We start from the raw sequence: 26,896 nt of genomic DNA on the forward strand, positions 1-26,896 counted from the left end.
TTTGAAGCAAATCGAACGAGCCATCTCCGAGAAATCTTCTGCACAAATTTTGTAAGAAGAAAAAAGAATAAAAATAATAATAATAATAAAGGTAAAAAAGAAACCGAAGAATAATAGAAGGGTCTTCCGCTGAAGACGGAAGACCCTAATAAAGGTAAAAAAGAAACCGAAGAATAATAGAAGGGTCTTCCGCTGAAGACGGAAGACCCTAATAATAATAATAATAAAAGTGAAAAAGAAACAATAGAATAATAGAAGGGTCTTCCGTTGGAGACGGAAGACCCTAATAAGAAAATTGAAAAAGAAACATAAGAATAATAGAAGGGTCTTCCGCTGAAGACGGAAGACCCTAATAATAAAAGTGAAAAAGAAACAATAGAATAATAGAAGGGTCTTCCGTTGGAGACGGAAGACCCTAATAAAGGTAAAAAAGAAACCGAAGAATAATAGAAGGGTCTTCCGCTGAAGACGGAAGACCCTAATAATAAGAAACAGAGTAAAAACAATATGTTCCCCAACTTCGTTTGGGGAACATAATAACGCACACAAAACTTAAAAACATTCCTTAAGTGTATTATTACTTTGATGATATGAGAGAAATGAATATCATTTCTTTAAAACATAAGATTTTTAAATTCCACAATGTAACATGCCAACAGCATGTCTAAAGGTAAAAGTGCTTCTTACATACATGTGCATGCATTTGTGAAAGCCTGTTGCAATGGTACTATAAAATTTCAGTTTCCATTCTTAATTCAATTTTGAGAACACATCACCTATATTTCTGTATTTTTTTTTTTATACAACACACTGTTATATTATTCATCTGTCAGCTGAATTCAGGCTCTATCCCTTACCCTTTGGTTGGCCTGTCTGGTGGTTCATCACAATCTTAACATAGTTAATTTTCCCATACTCTGAAAACACTTCCTCTAAACTATCTTCATCTGCCTCAAATGGAACATTTCTGCGATAAATACACAAATGAAATTAAATTTCTTGCTACTCATTTACTACATATTATATTCTACAAAGTTGATATGCAAGTCAAGTGCATACTGTGTACTGTGTACTACATCATCACTTTTAGGAAGGGGTGACAATGATTTTAAAAAATGATGAAATCAACATTAAATGATAGAGTTATAGATTTGAAAAAAAAAAAATACATACATGTATGTGTCAATTACCTCATACATATAATTTAAACAAATATTTTAAAATTATTTCTAAGTCAACTTCCACATCGAATATCTCCTACCTTATAAACAAAGTCCTTCCTTCTCCTACATCACTTTTTCTGTTAAATTTTCCTATAAATAAAAGAAAAGTTAGATTTTCACTAACAAATAAAAAAAACAAAACAAACAAAGACCTTAATGAATGTTAAAATGAACATGCATGTATACCTTTAATATGCTTATTTCCTACAATTCAACATGTTCATCTTAAAATATATACATTTGTGGTATCTCTCCATTATATAAACATACAGAGAGAAAATATCTTCAATTCTGTATGAAGTTTGTCAGAGGTCAGAGGTCAATACGTGACCTAATCACACGGCGCAATAACATCTACCGGTACATAAATTATAAAACGACCTGCTCTACTTGCTTTTCATGTATGAAAATGAATAAAATAAGCAAGTAAAATGATAATTATTTTATTTTAAATGTAAACAAGTATTTCATACAGTTTTTGGGCTATCGATTCAACCTGTGAACATAGAGAAAACTAGGAGCCTAGCGTTTGTTTACATTTTTCTTTACTTTTGTCAGCTGCACAGTCTCTAACGTTCATCCTTATTTTTTGGACAGACCTTTGCTTAAATTTTCATGATAAACTTTTATTTTATCTTTAAATTTTACTCACGATAAATGTGTAAATCTCTTGGAAAATATATTTGCAATCATGCCATGAACAGCTGCAAAACACCTAGGCGTTTTCGTAGTTCAATGTAAAGCTGTCGCCATTGTCTCTGTGTTTATCAGTGTTTTACGATAAGTATGCCTTTAGTTACTGAAACCGTGAAATGTTTTTGATCAAACTGCAAATTAACTGGCTCGGACAGGTGTCTCAGTCCATCGGATCCATCCATCCCTTTCCAGCGACTGAAATTCCTCCAACTTCTTATAATCGAACTTCGGACGTGTTTCTTGTGTCTTTTCAGCATCGATTATCATTTTTCACGAATAAAATATTCCCAGACAACAATCTGTTCACTATTACTGATCACAAGTAGCCTTTCACAAAATATTCCCTTCGAAATAGATTCCTTAGCCTGACGAATTCGAAGCATATCCGCCATGCAAGCCGATTTACACCTTGCGTCATTTTCAAAATCTACGACGGACGGTTAGTGCAATAATTTAAATTCGAAAATATTCAATTGTCTGTCTCAAATGTATATATAAGTAATAAATAACAAGTTTATAAACTTCAATGGGAATTGAAGTGGGTCGGTACGTGATCAAATCTTCTGAGAAGGCCTTCGGCCTTCACAGGATTTATTCACGTGACCGACTCACTTCAATTCCCATTGAATTTTATAAACTTGTTATTTATTTCTTAATAGAAAAATCATTTAAGGAAAAATCTTTGAAAAAGGATTCATCTCATGTAAAATTTAAAACAACAATTTATACATGTATAATATGGAAATAAAAAAAACAACACTATCTATAGTACCTTTTTTCTTTACAGGTGTATCATCGTCATCATCCTCTGAAGTCTCACTCTCATCATCAGAATCAACAGAATCATTCACATCTTCATCTGAATCCTCTTCCTCCTCTGAATCTTCATCGTAGTTGTCTTCTTCGCTTTCTTCCTCTTGTTTACTCTTCTCTGTTTCTTCTTCACTGTCCTCTGAATTTTCACTTTGATCATCTTCTTCTAAAACAGAAAACACTCTTACTAAAAAATAGGCAAAACTGATTAAAATTTCTGTATTTTATAGCATAGGTTTGATGCATGTGAATATTAAACTAAAATCCCCCTACCAATGTTATTTCCTTTACAGCTTCTTTATAGTAAGACTTCGTAAAACTTACCAAATTACAAAATGTAGATGTATTGAAGAATATACAATATGGATAAAAGATTCCAAATTTTCATAAAGTCACAACTGCAAATATGATGAGAACTTTTCTTTTTAAACAGTACTGAATATAACATGTATCACTCTTTGTTGACAAAACCTTTCAACACTATGACATTGACAGTAGCCCTTCACCTGAGTCCCCGCTGCTCTCTTCATCCCTCTCCACTTCCTTCCTGTTGTTACTTCCTGTTGTATGGCCTTGACCTCTCTGCTTATCTCCCCTGTCGTTGTTCACTTCCTGTTTGCTTGAATTCTCTTTCTCTGGCATATTATTCATTTTAGCTTCAAATTTATCCTTTGGAATGGTCCAATCTACGGCTACTGGGCGATCTACAGGTGGTTAATTTCCTTTATTATTTATTTTATACTAAAAAGTAAGATAACTTCAATATATTTTCTGTTCCATAACATTTGATAAAAGAAAAATATCACATACTTAAGATAGGTTTGGCATTCATCTCTTTCAGGGCCTTTGAAGCATCTTCTGTTTTCTCAAACTGTACAATTCCAAAACCTTGGTGCTTTCCATCTAAGAACAACAAAAGAATTTTTCAAACATATGAACATATAGGAAAAAAACTTTATCATTTATCTTTGTTTAGTTAAGTATGAACTTATAAATATATCTGTCTTTAATAAAAACACACTCTTTAATTTGGGAATTTGCACTTCAGTTACTTCGCCAAACTTTTCAAATGTCTCCCGTAGCTTTTCTTCAGAACACTGCAAGAACATGATTGAGTGATCTAAAAAGTTTTCTAAATATTCCTTTGAAAACATCATGATACTTAAATCTCAATAATACGAGTACACTTTGTTTTTCTTTTTAAAATTTTCATTGTCACTCATATTTAATATGCTTTAAATAAATTAATGAAGTTCTGTGAATGTAAAAATTCTAGCAAAAGCAACATCATTATCATGAATATTCTTAATTTCTTTTTACCTTCCTGTTTATACATGTACAAAAGTAAAAACTTATCAAACCTTGATTCTCACATTACCTTAAATGATAGGTTCCTGATAATTAATCTGGCTTTCTTGACTGTTTTCTGTGGTTTATTGGAAATGCTAGGGGTTGATTCTTTACTTAGCTGACAGGCCTTCAGTGTACATCCTAAAAATTAGAAAAAATATAATGCTTGACCATTTAAAGAATAAATTAACAATAATCAATAGTTTCATTCAAGAAAAACTTTATTCCAACCTTTGCCTTCTTTTCCATCTATTTTTCTGAGTGCTCTGTTTGTGTCCCTGATAGATTTAAACCTCACAAAAGCACAGGGTGGGTCTCGGTCAGGGACTGGGAACTTCACTTTGGCCACATTCTTCACATTTCTAGAAATTATACAAACAAAATATGAATGAAGAAACTGCAAGAATTTAATAGCAAAAATAAATATGAAACTTAATATGATTTGCAAATAATAAAAAACAGAGTAATTTTGAGAATGATTAAGTCATATTTTCTTTTTTAAAGAAAAATAGCCAATAATTACAGTTTGGCCAAAATATCTTCCACATCAGTCTGTGTGTGCTCCTGGGACCAGCCCTGGATGACTAGTGTTTTGGCTCTAAGATACTTCAGCTCCTGCCAACTCTGATGTTGATCAGGGGTCTCTGTAAGTGAGAAAGGAAAAATGTCATTTCATAAAATTGGATCATGGTGCCTTACAAAAATATATCTTATTTCGGTTTTTTAAACATCAGTATCTCGAACACCATGGACATATCAAAGTAAGTTGGAATTCCTAACCACTGGATATATTTTTAACCTGAGTATCTCCATTGTCGGAACCCACGGGTTTTCTCTCTGTTACACTGCATTTTAGTGTAAAGAGAGAAAACCTGTGGGTTCCGACGATGGAGTATCTCAAATTCTCATATATCTCTCTTATTTCTCTTTGACTTATAAAGTTTGAGATAACAAAGTTGGACTGTACTATCATTTAACACATAATCACATCTAAATATAGTATACTAATACTTGGAAAAAAAAAACAAACAAACAAACGCTTGTGTTGAAACAATTTCTGAACATCTTCTAAAACTTTCCTTCATTAAAACTAGTATAACCTCTTACTCACTTTGCATATTAATGTCTTTAACTTGAGGTTTATCAACTGTTTCTTCCTCCTCATCCCATTCTTTATCTGACTCTTCCTCCTGATTTTCTTCACGCTTAGCTCTAGGCTTTCTCTTCTCCTTTTTCTTTTTGTTTGCATATGAAACAAAAAGTCTTCTTCCCTCAATGGACATGATTCTTGATACTGCTGCCTCTGCATCTTCACTAGAAAAAGGTGCACATGTTAGTGTTAGATTTACATCACATGACAAATGAGATTCATGGAATAGAAGTTACACTGTAAAAATATACTTACAACATTGAATATGTAACATAACCAAAGCCTTTACATTTCGTAGAGTCTGAAAAATAAGAAGGCCAAATAATTAAAACGAAGTTATTGATTATGTATTATGTAGAGTCATCATAAGCAAAAATTTATTGATTAATTATTATATAGAGTCATCATAAGCAAAAATTTAATGATGTTCCTTTAAACGGCTGTTCGATTTATAAACAAGTATATACTGACAAAACGTCAGAAATACTCAAGCTATAGAAAGTCAAATAGGAAGTATCATTATATCCTAAAATGGTTTTAAGATGAGAGCTATATATTGAGTTCAATCCTCTGTTGAATAAACTATATGAGTGTATACATGAAACAACATTCATATATTGAATTTTATTAGAAAAAAACATTATTAATCGTACTTAAAATTTTACTTTTTAAGATGAATTTACGTGACACACTTTCAGGAATATTTTATAGAGCATAGTAACGTTTCCGTTTCTTCATGAAATATTTTATGTAGACATTTAGTATACATGTACTTCAAACTATATAGTACGTTTTTGTATTTTTTGCTTAATGACGTACATCTCATTCATTACATACATCAATTAAGATAGCTTGCTAAAAGCCTGTAGAAAAGTTTTTCAAAGTGAAAGGGGGGGGGGGGCTCCAGGCTCTAAAAAAATCCACGTGACTACGGGTTCATTCATAGTTGCAAACCACGGACAAAATGTACGATCCTCTCCTACTTCGGACCGTGGCTTGAGACGATGGGGTTCATCTATCTGAGCAGCATGTCCAATGCATATTCGGTACGAACCAAAAGAAGTATATAATTTCCGGTACCAAAGCTGAATACGAGAATTTAACATTGATTTTGTGCTTTTATTTTACTGTCTCTCAAATTACACATCATTTGCAGGCCCGTGAAAAGCAATTTCAGTTGGGGGGTACAGCCATACATTTTCTGGCCATGCATTGTAGAATTTGTTAACGATGGGGTAACCTGCGTCACCTTTCAGAGTCTGTAGTGGACTCGTCTAAGGATGCTTTGTCGGGGACTGTAAAAAGTTACCTGAGATTCATACGCAAAGGAAAGCGTGAAATCTCTGTATAGAAACTGTTGCGGCTGCGACGCTTCACTCATTGTTCATTCGCCATAGAAAATAATCCGCTATTTAACACTTAATATCTTTGAATATACAGACGTTTCCAAGATAAGCTTTATTTTTGTTTCTAGAAATATTTTTATCTACAAAAATAATATATTTTTGTAATTTTAAACTGAGTAATTCGATGACCTAGCATCGTTTTAGATAACTCAAGCCCCTCTAGGGCTTGAGTAAATATATAAATTTGTAAACATTGAATGAACAGTAATTTCCCACAATTTGAAAGTTGCAGCGAGATATACCTTTCTCTTTCACAACAAAACATGATCTGGTTGGTCCCACTTCACTAAACAATGATTCAAGTTTATCATTTGTCGTCGAAAAAGGTAAATTTCGCACAAAAAGTGTCTTTGATTTCTTTTCCACATGTTCATCCCCCACGTTAGCGGCCATGTTTAATTTTGAATCTCGATCCCGAGCTCATTTATCTTCAGGCGTAATGTACATATCTTGATATTTAAAAATAAAACTAATGAAAATTAAAATTAGAAAATAAATATGATTATGTATATTTTATTCAATCAAAAACTTTGAAATTTCGATAATTTATGATTTTATCAATTTTGATATGACGTATATACTGCGCGGTTCCTAGAAGTAAGTAAGTAAGTAAATTTTATTTAAAGTCGGCATTGTATACATTACATAACAAGAAACATGAACTCTGTAGAGCTCTTAAACCGACTATCACAGTTAAAATATCACAAGAAAACATTTACAAATTTAAATTAACATGCAAAAACACATACACATACATATAGCAAATAAAACGAATTTTAAGAATTAATAATTTTTTAGAATTAGTTAAAGAAAAAAAAGACAAACTTGAAAAGCAATATGATTGCATTAAGAGGAACAAAAATAAAAATGATGTGAATATTATATAAAAATAAATAAATAAAAGTGACATGACAGTAATATAAATTAAGCACTACGTTTAACCCATGAAGTCAGATTAAAAATAACTAATTGTATTATTAATAATAATAAAAAATAATTAAATAAATTTGAAAGTTTAGAGAATTAAAATTCACAGATATAGCTAAACCAAATTGAGAAAAAAAAACTCATATATGTTCCTCATCAATACACATCCTGCCTAGTGATTGGGTCAGTCCCTACCTATATAGGTAAGATGTGCAATGTTTTGAGTGTAAGAAAAAAAAAATGTTCAGGAGGCCAAAAATTGAAAGGAAATAGGATCCAGGAGAGATTACACCTTTTAAAGTTTTTAAAGTAAATAATAACAAGGGGGGGTAGTGGCCAACTTTTTTCAAGGCAAACTTCCTTTCACTTCCAATTTTTTCCTATATTTCCTTGCTATAAACATAATGTGGTAAAAAGTGGGGGGGGGGGGGGCAAACCAAATTTTAAATAGACATTTTATATAGTAAAGGTAATGTTGGGGAAAAAAGTGGGGGGCAGCCCCCCCCCCCCCCCTGGCCCCCCCCGGTTGCTACGTGCCTTCAAAAACAAAACAAAAAAAAAAAAAATGATATTGTTTTTGTTTTTTTACTCTCAAAGAGATTGGGAATTAAAGGTAGTTTGCTTCGATTTTTATTAAATTTCTCAATTTGGCGGTTGGCGGGGATTAATGTAGTGTGGTTTTAGAAAGAAAGGACTCCAATCGTCTTTGTCAGTTTTTCTCAATAGGTGTTCTCTACTTGGGACAGTCAAAGAAAAAAAAAATCACCTCACAAAAAAAAGACAAGCAAAACCTTTTTTTTTTGAAGGGGAAAGGTGGTCCAACTTCTTTCGGTGCCAAATTTAACTTACGCTACTACAGAAGTTTAACCCCTTTTCATGCTTATCTGTGTTCCATAAAATTATTTCTTTTCTCGAACAACGCACCGGAACTAAAAACCTTGACCGTAGCTGGTTTTGTTTCTTATTCAAGCGTCTGAAAAACCAAGAACAAGAGAAAAATTTGCCGCCAAATTTATTGTTGTAAACACAGTAGTGCCAGGTAATGAGTGCTATATTGTCCAAAAAGCAAATACAGGGTATCAGAATATAGGTTTTGAATTTAATAGCCATTGTCAGAATATGGAATAGTGTATTGCTATAGTTAATAACGGTTTATTTGTCAGGACGAAAAGTGTGCTGAGAATCAGCTGATCCATCATTCCATGCTAGGAGTTAGAGACGACAGAACAATGGACGTTCTTGCTAAGATCTGTTTATGGCGAACGTGTTTTTCTACTTTTGAATATCTGCCAACCTATGTGCTTTAGCTCAGAAGTATGATGGTTGGGCAGATTGTCATTAATGACAATGACCATGAATGTTTATCATATGTCAGTGTTTGAAACTCGCTGTAAAATTAGCTAGACATACAGTACGAGCCTGAAAAAATAATTGTTTTTTATAAGTTTCTTTTAGCAATATTGTGAATGGGGCCAGCTCATTATATATTTGATCCCGGACTTGTAAGCTGATGAATTCTACCCATTTGTTTGTTATACTTTGCAACCAGTAATAGCTGATGTGAGAGAGTTTTATCAAATATATGAATTTAAATTTAAGAAAAAAATTCACTCGTCCAGCCAGCATCAATATATATATGTGCTAGTTTGTTAGCCCCTGACAAAATTTGTGCATCTCAGGTGGTGGGACGCACTGTAATTTCAAACTCTGCATATGTATTGGATTATGATCAATGCATTGCCAGGAAATGTATGTAACAGCAGATCTGTGCGGTAACTGGAAAAACCCGAAACCCCCTGATTTTTGGAGAATACCCATACAGGAGGGGTGAAACCCCAATAAAGTGGTAGAAACCCCATAAAATTGAATGTAATGGGGTACTATAAGGCCTAAGGTTATGTTTAATTGAAGGATATTGACATCCGTAAATTTTTATAGCCAATTTTACCTCAGAATCGACGGGTTTCTTCTTGTCTTGATATACTGCACACCACGCCCGATCTAATTTCGCGATCGCTGAAGTCCTTTCTAGTAATACGTGGAAATAATTACTGTAATCTTGATCAATATGAATATTATATTATGTATGATTATTATTTTTAAAAAAATTATTTGTAAGGAAACCTTAAGAATATAAAAGAAGTATGAAATATTTATGATGTTGAAGGACATTACAGTGCAATGTTTAATTGAATTTTTTAAAAAGAATTTAACTAGTCCATTAATCCAGAAATAAAGTCATTTTTAGGTCACCTGAGTAAACTCGGGTGACCTATTGCTATCCGTTTTCGTCCGTCGTTGTGCGTCGTGCGTCGTTCGTCGTGCGTTAACATTTGAACATTTTCAGCTTCTTCTCTGCAACCACTGAACCAATTTCAACCAAATTTGGCACAAAGCATCTATGGGTGAAGGGAAACAAAAATTGTGAATTTCATGATCCCTGCCCCCCTGGGGCCTGAGGGGTGGGGCCAAAACCACTAAAATTAATGCAATCTTTAAAAATCTTCTTCTTTACTCCTGGACATCAAGCAGTCAAACTGTTTACATGATTGTAATCAGCAATGAGTCCTCTACCAAAATTGAGAAATTCATGGCCCTGGGGTCAGGGGTTCTAGTGCTAGGGCGGGGCTAAATAAGTAGGTAGTGAAAATGCATTATTTCTTCGAAAATCTTCTTCTCTGCTCCTGGGTATTAAATAAACCAACTAAGTACATAGTTATTATGAGCAAGAGTGCCTCTACCAAAATTGTGAATTTTATGGCCCTAGGGTCAGGGGTTCTGGTGTTAGGGCGGGGCTCTATTGATTATGTAGTGATAATACATGAATTATTTGATAATCTTCTTCTCTGCTCCTGGGTATTAAATAAACTAACTAAGTACATAGTTATGATGAGCAAGAGTGCCTCTACCAAAATTGTGAATTTTATGGCCCCAGGGGCAGGGGTTTCTTGTTTTAGGGTGGGGCTCTAATGATTATACAGTGAAATGCATGAATTCTTTGAACATCTTATCCTTTGCTCCTACTAATGATCTAATTACATATTTAAGGCTAGGATTTTATTTTCAGTTTTACAAACCCTCAATTCAAGGTTTTGAATTTTCAGAAAAAATAAAACAATTTTTTTCTTTCCGATGTCAAATTTGAGTCGGGATCGAGATTTCAAATTTACGAACTCGCACTTCCGGTTTTAAGATGAAACGGTGGGTAAATGAAGATAGCTTGGTTTAGTGTAAAATTCATCGATACGAGTGACATTCAAAACGTTTCACCTGTTCAAAGGACAAATAAAATGCTGACGACTTTGTTGCACAATGACATGCTGGTGAGATAATTATGTATTCGTTTCAAAAGTATCTGTCGGTAAATTATTTTCCTCCCCAAGGTTTTAAACTGCCCGTGGTAGCTATTGCATATTGCCAGCGACATTGTTTAGGTCTCTGTTATAGCTTACAGTCTAAGCATCATGTGTCCAGTGGTAAGGAGCCTATTAGAATAGCAAAATGTACAAATGTTAATAATTGATTTATCCAAATTTTTTTTTATTTCCTTCTCCTTTGGGACTTTTTTATTCTCATGTTCATAACTAAACCTACACATAAAAAAAATGCTGGCCTTATAATGAAGAAAGGGGCCTCTTTCAAAATAGATAATTTCAGGGCCCCTGGGTCAGGGGTACCAGGGGGGTACTTTGACTAAAAATAAATTAATGCTTTGAAATCTGCCCTTTGATAAGCAATGGTGCCTCTTTCAAAATTTGTGAATTTCATGGCTTTTGGATTAAAACACGAAGCAAATACAATCGCTGGAAACTTGTTACATGATACTCAGGTGACCTATAAGGCCCGTGGGCCTCTTGTTATAAATTCCAATCATTTATAATATGTAATTAAATTAAATTAATGAATGAATGAATCTGTTAATGTAATTATTATAATGAAAGACATTACAGTGAAATTTTTAATTGAATGTTTTTTTTTATGAATTTAACTAGTCCATTAATCAAGGATTAAAGCAATTTTTCTCAATTCCAATCATTTATAACATGTAATTAAATTAAATAAACTAATGAATGAATTTGTTAATTTATTTAATTTTTAATTAAGGTGTTTGTTTTGAAATGTTTTCTTCTATGTTTAATAATTAATTTTTAAATTCAGTATTCATTCATTATTATTTTCCAGTCACTAATTTTTTGTTTTAATGTTTTTGGGTTTTTTTGTTTTTTTTGTTTGTTTTTTTTTTTTTTTTGGAGAGTGTGTTGTTGTTTTTTTTTTTTGGTTTGTTTTTTGATTTGTTTTGTTTTTTATGCAAGTAATAGAAAAAAATATACTCATTTATATGAGAAAGCAACATGTATCCATTACAATGAAATTATTAGAATCCAGGTCTATGAAATAAAAAAGTCTGATAAAAAATAATAAAAATGTGCATGTTGCATATGTGAATCCTTGTACAGTTGGCATTGTAACATTATTGTGAGAATATTATTCACATCTCAGCTAGCTCTGTTGTTTTGTACTGGGATAGACAGGCACCCCTGTGTGTGTACATGCACTAAACATGCAGGTAAACGTTGACTAGATTGACATATTTTTTATCTCAAATAAAGCTACAATTAATATTTGAAAAATGGAATCATCTTAATGATCAAATACAGAAAAATCCGCCTGGGATATGAAAACGAAAGTATATTGGATAGTTGAACCAAACTACGATCTGATTCTGGAAAAGGTGCGATAAAATTCTTACTCGCCATGTGGGCGATAATATTCTCAAGAGCTGGTCGCCCACAAGAAAATTTACTCGCATTTGCTAGTGGGCGAGTGGTTATTTGCAACCCTGCGGGTTTACTATTCTCAATTGTACAGTTATGCTTTACAGAATTTCATTTTAAGGACGTTAGCACACACATAAGGAAAATATGAATTTTGATAATTCATGACAAATTAATAAATAAAGTCCTTTTAAATTAGTGATAACTTAAAATATTCATAGTTTCCTTATGTTCCCAGCTCTTAAGCCATGTGGAAGCCTCCTTAAGTGTAGAGCCAAAGCCCATGATTTGAATTTTGAAACAAAAATATTAAAACCAACTTGAAAGGACTGAAAGATAAAAAATTAAAAAAAAATTTAAAAAGATTTTTAAAAAACTTAAAGATACTGGATCATTATTCCTAGTCAATCTTTTTGGAAATCATTATGAATTATTTTAATATTATCTATACAATATTATATTGACAAACAGCTCGCTTCGAATTTAGATCGGGCGTAGTGTACGGTAAACTCGTAATGGCGCCCGATTTCCGTCGAATCTGAGGTAAAATTGGCTATAAAAATTTACGGATGTCAATATCATTCAATTAAACATCACCTTAGGCCTTATTGTACCCCATTACGTTCAATTTTATGGGGTTTCCACCACTTTATTGGGGTTTCACCCCTCCTGTATGGGTATTCTCCAAAAATCGGGGGGTTTCGGGTTTTTCCTGTCACCCGATCTGTGAATTAGTGGTAGTCTATAAAAAAGAATGGAATATTGACAAGACAAGATTTCTATGCTCTTTTTCTTCAGAACCAGGAAGCTATTAACTGGCTGTTAGAATTGTTTAGCTTTTAAACAGTATTAGATAAAATCTTGATTGAATGGTTAAGATCATACAGCTAGCATTACTTTAAGTCTGTACCCTTAAAAATAAATGAAGATCTGAAAAGTCTCTAAGATTATGCAGGTGGTTTGTGCACAATAAATTAACATGTTATTGGTTTTCCAATAGTTTTCAACCAAATGTGTTATCTTTGTTATAGCAGAGACAAAGAGATTCACGTTTAAAAAGTAGAAGGATACCCAGGGTTCCTTTCCTAATGGGGAGTTTAGAAGGAATACCAAAGTAATGAAAAATTACATTTTAACATGTATGGTCTGGAAATTCCCTGGCCCCCAGGTCTTGGGGACAACCCTAATTCATATCATCAAATAATTCATAATGTTAACGTTCACAAGTTAATTCAACCTTACAATAAACAACATTTAAATAAAGGAGAGGAGGGATTTGAAACAAGTGACCTATGTCCATCCAGTGGGAGATGTTGAACATAAATGCAGTATGGTTTTTAGCTCACCTCGACGAAGTCGAGATGAGCTTATGCTATACCCCCGGCGTTGGCGTCGACGTCCCAGGTTAAAGTTTTAGGAGCAAGTCCATTCCCAAGTAACTATAAGCCCTACCTAAACCAAACTTGCATGGATGATGCATCTAGGGATGTACACTACCAGACTTGCTTCGGATGCTGGATCTGACCTACATTTTCTAGATGAGTGACCAGGTTAAAGTTTTTGGAGCAGGTTAAAGTTTTTGGAGCAGGTCCATTCCCAAGGAACTATAAGCCCTACCGGGACCAAATTTGCATGGATGATGCATCTAGGGATGTACACTACCAGACTTGCTTCGGATGCTGGATCTGACCTACATTTTCTAGATGAGTGACCAGGTTAAAGTTTTTGGAGCAGGTTAAAGTTTTTGGAGCAGGTCCATTCCCAAGGAATTATAAGCCCTACCCCGGACCAAACTTGCATGGATGATGCATCTAGGGATGTACACTACCAGACTTGCTTCGGATGCTGGATCTGACCAACATTTTCCAGATGAGTGACCAGGTTAAAGTTTTTGGAGCAGGTCTATTCCCAAGGAACTATAAGCCCAACCTGGACCAAACTTGCATGGATGATGCATCTAGGAAAGGACACTACAAAACTTGCTTCGGATGCTGGATCAGACCTACATTTTCCAGTTGAGTGATCAGGTTAAAGTTTTTAAAGCAGGTCTATTCCCAAGGAACTATAAGTCCAACCTGGAACAAACTTGCATGGATGATGCATCTAGGGATGGACACTACCAGACTTGCTTCGGATGCTGGATCTGACTCTACATTTTCATTCCCAAGTAACTATAAGCCCTAGCTAAACCAAACTTGCATGGATGATGTATCTAGGGATGTACACTACCAGACTAGCTTCGGATGCTGGATCTGACCTACATTTTCAATCCCAAGTAACTATAAGCCCTAGCTAAACCAAACTTGCATGGATATCATAATGCATCTAAGGATGGACACTATCAGACTTGCTTCGGATGCTGGATCTGACCTATATTTTCCATACAAGAGACCAGGTTTAAGTTTTGGGAACAGATCAATCCAAAAGAACTTGAAGTCCTTGATATCTGCAGTATTAACAGTTATGAATATTTGTTTACACTATACATGTTTTTCATGCTACACGCATAGAAATGTGTATATGTCATGTAAGGGGTTAAACACAACTTGCAAGAATATTGTTATTGGGATGAATACTAAATATTAAGAAAATATGATGTGAGATTTGCATTACTTTAACTAATAACATTCGTCGAGGTGAGCTTCGTAATCTTTGATTACCTATGTTTGTATATTTGATAGAAATGAAGGTAACAACCCCCGAGATATCCTGGCATGAACGTGATCCTGTATACAGTGCCGATTTCCAACCCGGAAAACACAACATCCAGAGAATCGTCACAGCTGGTGTTGACAAATATGCCAGGGTAATGAAGCCATTTTTATTCATATCCCCAGCAAAATCACTAATGTTGTCTTAATTATAAAAAAAAAAAATCAATGACCGTTATTTGCAATCTATTTTGTATCTTTAAATTATGGATGTATGCTGAAAGAATTTTTCTTTTCAGATATGGAAAGTATCTGTTGATACAGAGGGAAAATGCAGTGTGGAATTTCTATCCAACTTGAAGAGACATTCAAAGTCTGTAAATGTCTGCCGGTTTTCTCCAGATGGTTTGTTCTAATCCCTTATTCAAATTTTTTTTTTTATATTTTTCATCTTTGAAAGAAATAAAAGAAAATCCTCATATGAATGTGATAAATAATCAGTGAATAATCAATTTCTAAGGATGTCTTAGATTTTATTTAATTGTATTTTCTTTTCTATAGGAGAATATTTGGCAACAGCTGGTGATGGTAATGTATTTGAAAGAATGTTTTATGATTTAGATAAATTTACATATAATATTATACATGTATGTGTTAATGGAAGATCATTGACATAAATAACCCAAAATTTATCTCATTTTGACCAAGTTGATCTTTCGCCCATTTGAAAAATGTAAAAGAAAAATAATTTCTTATTGAAAAAATGTAAACTTTAAAGAGATATTCAGAAAAGTGATCCAATTTAACATGGCATCTTTCATCTTCAGATGAAGTTGTGATATTATGGAAGTTGAGTGATTCTACAGCAAACCCCGGAAATCTCTTCCAAGAGGACGATGAAGACAACAAAGAAACTTGGGTCACCTGTAAAGTTTTCAGGTACTGCTCTTAAATATCATCGTATTTAGTACGTATAATCATTGAACTACAATGTTTTGACAGCAGTTTATTTGTTATTTCATCTTTGACAGAGGCCACTTAGAGGAGGTATATGACTTGAGTTGGTCTTCAGACAGCAAGAGAATAGTATCAGGATCTATGGATAACACAGCCATTTTATGGGATGTTGTCAAAGGTATGACAAGTGTACTCACTCAAGACAAAAAAATGCATAAACTAAAACAAAATATTCTCGCAAACATACATGTAAGCGTAGCAAACCTCTTGTTCATTGGAAGTCTGAAAAGCTTGTAGTTTGTAATGTCTGCAAGTTAGATGAAGTTGAATAGAATATCACTGATGAGGAATTCTGTTGAACACAGGGCCAAAAATAAAATTAGCTTTGTTTGGTGTTGCCGGCCAACACAGGTAAATCGGTGCGGTCAGAAGAATTTTTTTCAGCTGCTACGAATCGTAACTTTTTTCATTCTGTATATCCGGATTTAGGTGTCTGTACATTTGAGTAATATACAAACTGGGAAAGAATCACGTAAACGCTTGATTGATCAGGGATTAATCTAGGTTTTGGGGAAACTACCCTTTCTTGAGAAATTGGGAATATCAGCCAGGGTCTGGGAACTACTCAAGCGAGTGCAGGGCAAGCCCTGATTGGGAGCAAAATCAATTTCAGCATTTTTATGACCATTTAAACATGTTTAAAGCATATAAAGTAGGAAAGTAAAACCATATTTCTCATATACTGAAAATATTTACTTTAAATTTTCAGATTTTATGAAAGAAAATAAATATTTCAGGGTTTTATTACTTTAAGGGGAATATTTTACTCATCAAAAGGGGAAAAGTAGATCTTCAGGGGAAATTTTATCTAAGGGATCAACACCAAATTGGTAGAAAATATGCCCTAGATTAATCCCTGTTGATTGAACAGTTTTCATTCAGAGGTGTCTATGTGATGTTGAAAATGCATATCACAAATCCAAGCATGGTTGTCGAAAGCAGTAAACTCTTTATAACAGGAGTTGATGGCATGACTATCCACGGTAATGTGTGTAATGGCAAAAATATACTGACGAATCATTTATACCAGTTTGAATTAAAAATTTCAAGGTACAACGTCCTGTCCGATTTGCTAGATTAACCTAGCGGCTATGCTTGGATTCATGCATATGAAACCAACTTTCTAATAATTTAATATTGGGCGATTTTTTATACCATATTTATTAATGGTTTAAAGCTAATAGGGTTTGAAAACAAATAACAACTGGAAATTAATTCGGACTGCAGTTGTTGTTAAACAATCGGAAACCCATGACACCCAGAAACTAACAACATTTCTGAAATTGGAAAAAAAAAATTTCCCCTACCTACCGACCCAAACGTAGTAAGACTGAGTCGGCAACGACAAATCAACAATATTTTAATTGTGGCCCAATCTTTCATTGAAGGTATGAATGATACAGTGATCATGTGAATACAAGTGATGTTTCATTAAGAAATTATTTTGACAATACCTGCTTTATATTTGTAGAACAAAAAATTGCCATGTTTAATGAGCACAGAAGTTTTGTCCAGGGAGTAGCCATGGATCCACTAAATGAATACATTGCCACCATGAGCACAGACAGGTAATTTACTTACTATTATTTACTATTTACTCACATATTGCCAGCTTGATAGGCTTCCACTGTTATCTATTAAAAAAAAAAACCAGTCTCAACCAACTGAAGAAACACCAGGGAACTGCAATGCGGAGTATCCTTTCCCTTAAAGCATACCTATAAATCAAGACAGCAATCGACATTGATTCTGAAGCAAATTACATTCCTTCCAATTTACGCAGAGGATAACTCTGTTGCGAGGGGATCATTTCCATCTCCCACAAACTCCATTGGGAGGGGATAACGAAATAAAAAGAAAATTGAAAGCACATGTATATGTCAATTGCTGATCTATACAGTTCATAGAACAGGTAAAATTTACTTCCTAATCAAAGCAATCTTTTTCACTTTCACTTCCATAAATGAAGGCTAACGTCATGATAAAGAAATGGATTCAAAAATCCATTTGCTCTGTGTTAATGAAATCCAATTAATTTTCTCTTCCACAGGTCTTGTAGGATATTTAATCTCTCCAGCAAATCCTGTGTCTACAATGTCTCCAAGATGTCTCTGCCTGTTCCGAAAAACTCAGAGGGTAATCCTGACGTAAAGCCAAAGTCTTTCCGCATGTTCCATGACGACACGATGAGGTCATTTTTCAGACGGCTAAGTTTTTCCCCTGATGGGGAGATTCTTATAGTTCCAGCAGGATGTATGGAAATGGGGGAGAATAAAATCATCAACTCCACATACCTACTGCCAAGATCCTGTCTGAACAAGTAAGGGAGTTTATTTATCACTTGTGCAGCTGAAATTGCCAAGAAGTTTGGTTTTGTAGTGTATTGCAGGACATAAAGAACTATATGCGGTATATTGCATATGTTTGCCCCCACAAAAGTCACATTTTGAAAACTTCCTGAAATGTGCTGAATTCAATAAATTGTACGAGAAATATAAGTTAACAGAAAATATTATAGTTCCAGAGCAGTGTATTCACAATTTCTGTTTTTATGACGTCACAAACTAGTCCGATTTTATATCCTTTTTCAGAAAGAGGACAAAATGGACAAAATTTCAACAATTTAAGCTTTAGAATTTATAGAGCGCATGTGTGTTCAGGAACAATATTGACATTTTTCATTGATATTATCATTCTACACATTATATCAAAATATTAATCCTGAACACACATGCGCTCGGTGACTTTTATTTAAAATATCGACGAAATATGTACATTTTTCTGCAAAATTCATAAAAAACTGAAATTTACGTCATATTTTTGTGACGTCATTACGTACATATGAAGTCATTACTTATGAAATTATTCAGTACTTTGAAGTCAGCATATACTCCCCTGTTTAAGGACTTAACTAAATATTACTCCATCAAAGTTTGATTTTGGGGGGCAAATGTTGGTTAATACCGCATATAGTTCTTTTATAAGTTAAATAACAAACATGGAAGTTTAAAGTAATGGGCAAGTATTATTTTAGTTCTTAGGTTTTACATTCTGAGGGCTATTCCAGAAAAAAATGTATGGGGGGGTTGGAAGGCACTTTTATTTTTACCCCACCACCCATACATTTTTAATTGCTTTCTCCCCCACCACCCATCAAATTAAAAATGCTTTTAATACAACCACCCATCTAAATTTAAAATAATTGTTTAAAGAATTGTGTTTTAAGTTATGTATATATAAAATAAAATTTTATGTACCGGTACTTTTTTGAAGCATTTGCACTTTAATATGCAACTTGAACTGAGTGTTTGCATTTGGAATGTATCCAAACGATGGACTCAATTAAAAAGAAAAAAAAATATGATGCAAATCGAAATATTAAGCACAAAACTTTCATTTTTTCATTACTTTGAAAATAGTTTATCTTTTTTGAAAAGAATTTAGAAAGATATTTTTATGCAAATTTTAACAGAAACAAAAGTTTTGTAAGATTTTACAATCAGCTAATTTTTTTTAGTTCAAGTTCAAAGTTATTTTGTAACACAGGCCACAGAGTTCCTGCTATAGCCTATAAGTTTCTATTCTTTTTTTTTGGGGGGGGGGGCACCAAAGTTATGTAGTTATGTAGGGCATAGTGGGACGTGAAAAAAAAATGAATTAAGTCTCAATCCCACATAACAACCGTGCAGGCACTTGTTTCTGAAATATATTTCATTTGTATGTTATGGCCGGGCTTAAAATATATTCAAGGTTAGTCTGGTAACACTCAACAGGATATTTATTATCAGATACGTTTTTTTTCTACTTTCGGTTTTAATCAAACGATCTCTTTGATTGTTTCTAAATCATTTAATTTACCATTGTAATCACGCTTGAATAAATTGCTGGATTGAAACTTGAGCTGGAAGCAACAAAGAACACAAGAACACAAAGAAACTGTGTTCCAATCCTCCACTGTCATTACACCATGTGCTTTTATAATTATCTGCCCTTGTTTCCGGTTTGTTCGATTCTACTTTCACTTTCAATGTAAACACACTTCTCAACTGTTTTGGACGTTTTTTTTAAAAATAAATATCAATATTTACTGGCTTATACAAAATGAAAGGAAAGAAGTTCTTTGCAGTTGATTATTTGTGAGGGTAAGTGCAACCACCCATCTAAAAATATATCGGATGAGGACAACCACCCATGCAAATTTAATTGCTCCAGTCCCCATTACCCATACAAAAATATATGACGTGCCGTCCAACCCTCCCATACATTTTTTTCTGGAATAGCCCTGATGAAAAATTGCTAAATAATTAAAAACATTCAAAATCCGAATACTTTTGTTAAATGAAAAGTATTGCACAATGTATATGACTTCTCCTTGGCTGATGGTCAGTTTTCTTTTCAGGCCCGCAGCTTACCTACCTAGTCCTCAGAAAATCACAATCTGTGTCAGGTGTTGTCCTTGTTATTTCAAACTACAGAAAAACAATGAAAACTCACCAGGTATGTGTTTATTTTATTAGTATCACAAACATGTACTGTAATTACTGTTATATATATGGCATAACAAGAATGTATTGTTATTTCATGGAAGTACACCTTAATGATATGTTACCAAAGTTGAAGTTTGCTCAGAAAAATTATTTAGCAGTATGTTTTGTAATTGATGCATTATGAAATTGCATTTATTTCTTATAGATCATTCAAATAATAACAAGAAAGAATGGGAAAAGTGCTCATCATTATTTGCGTAAGTACAGTAAAATTTGTCTAATCCGGACTCTGAGTACTCCGGATTTTTGTCCATTCCGTCTATAAATTTTAGTCCCATGCACTTCTTTAACAAATTCATTAGAAAAAATTCTGTGTAGTCCGGATACTGTCTATTCTGTATTCCGAACGGTCATACTGGTCCCAACTGCTCATAATTAACGGTAATTATTTCCTCTAATCCGGCCACACCTGGGTTACTTCAAAGCAATTAACACCTTTCGTGGTGGATTTGATAATCTGTGTTTACATTAGCAGTGCCATGAGACGAACTCAGTGAAATACGGCGGTGACACAGCCCAGTTGAAAAAAATACTAGTATATGATTGAATTACAATTTTAAAAAAAATAATTTTGTTTTAACTCCTTTTATCACATTATAACAATCATACAAAAAATAAATATGTACGCGATTTACAAATCAATATATAAATCGGGATCGAAAATCGAACGCATTTCAAAATGGCGCCATAACACTGTGGGGGAAGACGTAATTTTTTACATAAAAATTAAAAGTTCAATCTAATAATTAGCACATCGTAAATATTTGTGAATTACTGTTTTTACATTGAATGAGCTCTTTGACAAGCGAAACCTGATCTGCTTGATAGATACATGTAGTATGCCTATATTATGCGTGCCTGTAGATTTTGATTTAGGTAACATTTCACCCGACTTTCAAACTTCGTGAACAAACAAGAAAATACAGTAAGTCATAAGAGACTATTTTATAATTTCTAGACTCCAAAATATTGATTGATTTCATCATTTAATTATATCTTATATTATGTATAATAATGAACTTGTAAATAAACAACGACATTTTCAAAATTAATATTTTCCTGCATTTTTCCTGCACTCCGGATTCTGTCTAAACCGGCCAAATTTTATGGAACCGGCGGAGGCCGGTTTGGACAAATTATACTGTACATACATAGAGTGTTTCTGTTCATACATGTTCTTTGCAATTTTATCACAAAAACGGAGTAAAAAAACAACAAAAACTGGATTATCAGCCACAAATTAGAGCCTAATCAGTCAAAGTAAAAGTTCATTTTAGATATATAAGGTAGAAGTATTCAGTAAGGATTGATGTTTTGTACTAAAGTTTACCAGTTGCAACTTTTGTCAGATAGAGACTTGCTGTTGCTGTCACATATAAAAAGTTTAATTGCACACCTGAATTTCAATTGTTTTCTTGTCACTTTTTAGCTCACCTGAGCCGAAGGCTCAAGTGAGCTTTTCTGATCACATTTTGTCCGGCGTCCGTCTGTCTGTCTGTCCGTCTGTCTGTAAACTTTTCACATTTTCGACTTCTTCTCAAGAACCGCTGGGCCAATTTCAACCAAACTTGCCACAAAGTATCCTTAGGTGAAGGGGATTCAAGTTTGTTCAAATGAAGGGCCACGCCCTCATTCAAGGGGAGATAATTGGGAATTAATGAAAATTTGGTAGCATCTTTTAAAAATCTTCTTCTCAAGAATCACAGTGCCAGGAAAGATGAAACTTATGGGGAAACATCCTCAGGTAGTGTAGATTCAAGTTTGTTCAAATCATGACCCCCGGGGGTAGGGCAGGGCCAAAATGGCCGACCTAAGTTTTACATAGAAATATATAGGAAAATTCTTTAAAAGTCTTCTTCTCAAGAATAGCAAGGCCATAATTGATCATATTTATATGGAAGCATCCTCAGGTAGTGTAGATTCAAGTTTGTTCAAATCATGACCCCAAGGGGTAGGGTGGGGCCAAAATGGCCGACCAAAGTTTTACATAAAAATATATAGGAAATTTCTTTAAAAATCTTCTCCTCAAGAACAACAAAGCCATAATTGATCATATTTATATGGAAGCATCCTCAGGTAGTGTAGATTCAAGTTTCTTCAAATCATGACCCCCGGGGGTAGGGCAGGGCCAAAATGGCCGACCTAAGTTTTACATAGAAATATATAGGAAAATTCTTTAAAAATCTTCTTCTCAAGAATAGCAAGGCCATAATTGATCATATTTATATGGAAGCATGCTCAGGTAGTGTAGATTCAAGTTTGTTCAAATCATGACCCCCAGGGGTAGTGTGGGGCCAAAATGGCCGACCAAAGTTTTAGATAGAAATATATAGGAAATTTCTTTAAAAATTTTCTCCTCAAGAACAACAAAGCCATAATTGATCAAATTTATATAGAAGCATCCTCAGGTAGTGTAGATTCAAGTTTGTTCAAATCATGACCCCCAGGGGTAGGGCGGGGCCAAAACGGCCGACCAAAGTTTTACATACAAATATAGGAAAATTCTTTAAAAATCTTCTCCTCAAGAATAGCAAAGCCATAATTGATCATATTTATATGGAAGCATCCTCATGTAGTGTAGATTCAAGTTTGTACAAATTATGACCCCCAGGGGTAGGGAGGGGCCAAAACGGCCGACCAAAGTTTTACATAGAAATGTATAGGAAAATTCTTTAAAAATCTTCTCAAGAATAGCAAAGCCAGGATTGGTCATGGGACTACTTTTGGATTTAAGCTTTTCAAGTATAAACCAATTCTGCTTTTTCCTAGCCACTGTGCTCAGGTGAGTGATGTGGCCCATGTGCCTCTTGTTTAAAGGAAATGTGTACAATTCTCACCAGAAAGTAAACTGTCTAGTTCAATATGGATACATTACTACCATTGCTGCATTGGCAAACCAATCACAGGACTAGAATTATTTTTATGCTGTGGTGCTTTTATATCAACAGATCTAAAATAAAATGCCTTTAGTGTCATTGATTTATAATATGTTTCTGGTCCTTTCAGGTTACCGTACAGAATGGTATTTGCAGTAGGTACAGAGGACTCTGTCTTGTTGTATGACACTCAGCAACAGTCTCCATTTGCTTACATTAGTAATATACACTATCATCAACTCAGTGATTTAGCATGGTGAGTTATCTGTACTTTCATCAACTATATCATACATTCAACTTTATCATACATGTATTATATTCAAATGTTTGGATTAGAATTTTTATTTTGACCAAAGTGACCTATTGCTGTAGGTTTTTATTCACCACCATGAGAGATATCCATCTAATATCAATATTTGAACAATTTTAGATTCTTTATAATTATGGAACCAATTTTAACAAATTTTGGCATATAGCATCTATGGGAAAGGGGAACCAAAACTGTGAATTTCATATTCCCTTTCTAAAAACAGGACAGTTCACTTTACAGTAGATCATGATCTCTCATGCAGACACATTGTCTCTAGCATGCCCTACTCGAGCTTCTGAAAAATGTAAGCTGGAGTTGTTAGCTCTCCTCACTTAAGTTGAGATGAGCTTATGCCAACCCCTGATTAAATATGATTTAATATAGTAACAATTCTGAGTTACACCATGTAAATGTATTTGTATTCATCATTTTAAAGTACTGTATTGCAATATAAATAAGATACATATTATACATAATATTGCTCTTTATGAATTTTACATTAGGAGTCCAGATGGACGGACCCTCCTGGTTAGCTCCACCGATGGTTACTGTACATTTATCCATTTTGGCAAAGATGAACTTGGGGAACTATACACAGAAACAAAAGTTGAAAGTTCAGAGGTCAAAGAGGAGAAAGAGAATACACCATCGGAAAAGTCAAGTCCAACTGCTTCCTCAGTCAGTTCAAAGGTCAGCTGCTGGGAGTTGAATCCATTTCAGTTTTGTTGTGAATTATGACAAGAAATTTTTTAAAAATCTTAGAAAATCCATCCATACTGTTCAAATTTTAGAGCTGTTTCAAAATCATGTAAGGTTCTTTGTTGGACCAAGCCTCCCTCCCTCCCCCTAAAACACAAAAGTTTCAATCTTTAAGAGCAGTTACTCTCAAACCTGTTTCCTTGGCAGAGAAAGAAGAGAAACAAAGGAAATAATTGTTTTAGTTAATTTTGATGGATAAGTATAAATAATTCATTCTTCCATTGTTTTAATTGATACTAGTTTAAAAGAAAAAAGAAGAATGAAAATTTAATTCTGACTGTTTGTTTTCAGTCGGAAGAACCAGTCATTATGGATACAGATAGTGGAGATCTAAATCTGGTGTTGGAGACCACGAACGATGCTACCTCACCAATAGTAACCACTCAAAACCAGACAGACATGTCTGAAAATAGTGCCAAAAAGGACGCTAATGATTCAATCAAAGCTAGCACACCCTCGGGTGTCCAGACCACTCCCTTAGGACCAGGCAAAGAGGGGACCAGACAACAAAATTCTAGCACCCCCTCGGCAAGGAGTAAAAGTGAGGCGGGGGCTAAAGGGACCCCTACTGGGCAGCCAAGGAGGATTCAGTTTATTACTCTGTCCAGTGGGAAAGCATCTTGAAAAGATAATTTTACGTGAATATTTGAGGAAAAACATATATGATGTTAGAAGTATTGAAAGCTATTGGTCATACTTACTGGTAATGTTGTGTACTTGGAAGAGAAAATAATGTGGGTGGAATTTGATTGAACTGTGCATGGTGTATTCCAAACTGTAGATGGCTGTGCTGTTTTTAGGTGAAACTGTTCGTTTTTGTCGACGAGGTGCCAGTCTGTCCACATGGTCAGAAATACAATAGGAATTTTATGCACCAGGAGAGCTTCGCTGTTTCTTCTATTGGTCCAAGAGACTTGAGTCTATTTATGTGTTAATGATATTCTGTTTTCTCAGTAGGAATGGGCTTGAGTGTATTTACATGTAAATGCAATTCTGCTTGCTCAGTAAGAATAAAGTTTATCCCTTTGTTACTGCAAATCAAATGGAACAACTCATGATGTATACTTCATGTTGACAGTAGCATAAAACTTGCCCTTTGCTGACAGTTAGTTGGCTTGATTGATAAGGAGTTTATAAGTGGTAGCATATACATATGTCATATGTTTATTTCTATTTATTATTTTTGTAAGCCAATTTACTAGTTAGATTTTTAATACTATGAATACAGTACATGAGCATATGTAACTAACTTTTTAAGAAGAGGCAGGAAATAAAAAAGTGCCATCACAATTTTGTATTTTCTGCTGTTCACTATAGCACAGACTGAGGAAATTTTATACGCTTGTCATAGACAGGAAATATAATGGTGTAGTGATCCTGTCCGTCCAGCTGTTTGTGTGTCTACAAGGTTTTAATATGCCCATTTAAGATGAGATGTGTTATAGCATTCATGTCCATCTGTCTGTCTTTTAGCTTGTTTGTGTCCTGCTCATTTCTTTAATACTATTAGTGTCACAGGTGGTGAAAAATCAAGTCTCAACTGGGACTCGAACCCAGGGCCTCTGGCCTACCGTGCCAGCGCTCTAACCACTGAGCTATTGAGACCCGATATGTTGACTGACTTTCACGCACCTTTGAACCTGTTGACATATTCCCCCTCTTTTGTAGAAATTCGTCCCCGAATTCTATGAGTTAAGGAAATGCGTGAAGCATATTCCAAGGGAACAGTGGGTCATTTCGTTGGGCGCCAAATGTCACAGGTGGTGAAAAACCAAGTCTCAACCGGAACTCGAACCCAGGGCCTCTGGCCTACCGTGCCAGCGCTCTAACCACTGAGCTATTGAGACCCGATATGTTGACAGACGTTCACGCACCTGTGAACCCGGTGACATTAGGCCTAGAATTAGACTTTGTCAGCTGATACATCTTTGGTAGAAGGTGTGTCCCACATTTATTATAGGTCCTTGTGACCTTTAATTAGGATTGTTTGGCCAAATATATTTTAAAAATCCTCTCTGGCTCATAACTTGAAAACTACTCTACATGTACGTGAATTGGGGCTCTCAAAATTTAGCGCAATCAATGGGCATATACATGAATTTGCGCTACACATAAATGCACTATATACTGTATTCATAAATAATTTATGAATCAGCGCATTGTTTTACGCAGCCAAGTTGCTAAAATATGAAGTGGGCTATTGTAACTACATACAGTATTAGACCTAGAATCATCAAACTTGGCCAATTAAGGACATACATGTACGCAACGTACCTTACCTACTGATAATTTTCCAAGATGTTCTAATTTTAAACTGTAATATCATTACATGTTCCTAGACAATAAATCAGCATGCATTACCAGGGGTTTTGAAAAGATATCGAATTTTGAAAAAT

General features: G+C 34.3%; 2 protein-coding genes across 2 annotated transcripts; one reads left to right on the forward strand and one right to left on the reverse strand.

Moving 5' to 3' along the window:
* Positions 1 to 814: 814 nt before the first annotated feature.
* On the reverse strand, positions 815 to 7,031 carry LOC134277275 (RNA-binding protein 28-like). Its single transcript, XM_062759590.1, has 12 exons — positions 6,881 to 7,031; positions 5,488 to 5,533; positions 5,194 to 5,396; positions 4,606 to 4,726; positions 4,314 to 4,444; positions 4,111 to 4,223; positions 3,754 to 3,829; positions 3,543 to 3,635; positions 3,239 to 3,436; positions 2,692 to 2,898; positions 1,262 to 1,313; positions 815 to 967 (listed from the first exon to the last, which is right to left on the reverse strand). Exons 1-12 carry the CDS (start codon positions 7,029 to 7,031, stop codon positions 847 to 849), a joined length of 1,512 nt encoding a protein of 503 aa, XP_062615574.1. The 3' UTR covers positions 815 to 846.
* A 1,515-nt stretch (positions 7,032 to 8,546) lies between these two features.
* Positions 8,547 to 25,860, forward strand: LOC134277284 (chromatin assembly factor 1 subunit B-like). The gene is made up of 13 exons (XM_062759599.1): positions 8,547 to 8,604; positions 15,022 to 15,146; positions 15,291 to 15,396; positions 15,553 to 15,579; positions 15,819 to 15,930; positions 16,023 to 16,126; positions 17,480 to 17,576; positions 18,059 to 18,328; positions 20,408 to 20,505; positions 20,701 to 20,752; positions 23,562 to 23,687; positions 24,245 to 24,431; positions 24,792 to 25,860. The coding sequence occupies exons 2-13, from the start codon at positions 15,024 to 15,026 to the stop codon at positions 25,122 to 25,124; spliced, it is 1,635 nt and encodes a 544-aa protein (XP_062615583.1). The 5' UTR covers positions 8,547 to 8,604; positions 15,022 to 15,023; the 3' UTR covers positions 25,125 to 25,860.
* Positions 25,861 to 26,896: the final 1,036 nt, after the last annotated feature.

Source organism: Saccostrea cucullata, unplaced genomic scaffold, assembly GCF_032062105.1.
Source record: "Saccostrea cucullata isolate Sc308-1 unplaced genomic scaffold, CSIRO_AGI_Scuc_v1 ctg373, whole genome shotgun sequence".
Lineage (NCBI taxonomy): Eukaryota > Metazoa > Mollusca > Bivalvia > Ostreida > Ostreidae > Saccostrea > Saccostrea cuccullata.

What these genes read in the sequence shown, in the direction of transcription:
- LOC134277275 (XM_062759590.1), bottom strand. Translation starts at nt 7,031, where the DNA reads ATGGCCGCTAACGTGGGGGATGAACATGTGGAAAAGAAATCAAAGACA. An exon ending in TTTTGTTGTGAAAGAGAAAG is followed by an intron (nt 5,534 to 6,880) that starts GTATATCTCGCT and finishes CTTATTTTTCAG; the next exon opens with ACTCTACGAAATGTAAAGGC. An exon ending in TAAAGACATTAATATGCAAA is followed by an intron (nt 4,727 to 5,193) that starts GTGAGTAAGAGG and finishes TCTCACTTACAG; the next exon opens with AGACCCCTGATCAACATCAG.
- LOC134277284 (XM_062759599.1), top strand. Translation starts at nt 15,024, where the DNA reads ATGAAGGTAACAACCCCCGAGATATCCTGGCATGAACGTGATCCTGTA. An exon ending in GTGTTGACAAATATGCCAGG is followed by an intron (nt 15,147 to 15,290) that starts GTAATGAAGCCA and finishes TTTTCTTTTCAG; the next exon opens with ATATGGAAAGTATCTGTTGA. An exon ending in TTTGGCAACAGCTGGTGATG is followed by an intron (nt 15,580 to 15,818) that starts GTAATGTATTTG and finishes TTTCATCTTCAG; the next exon opens with ATGAAGTTGTGATATTATGG.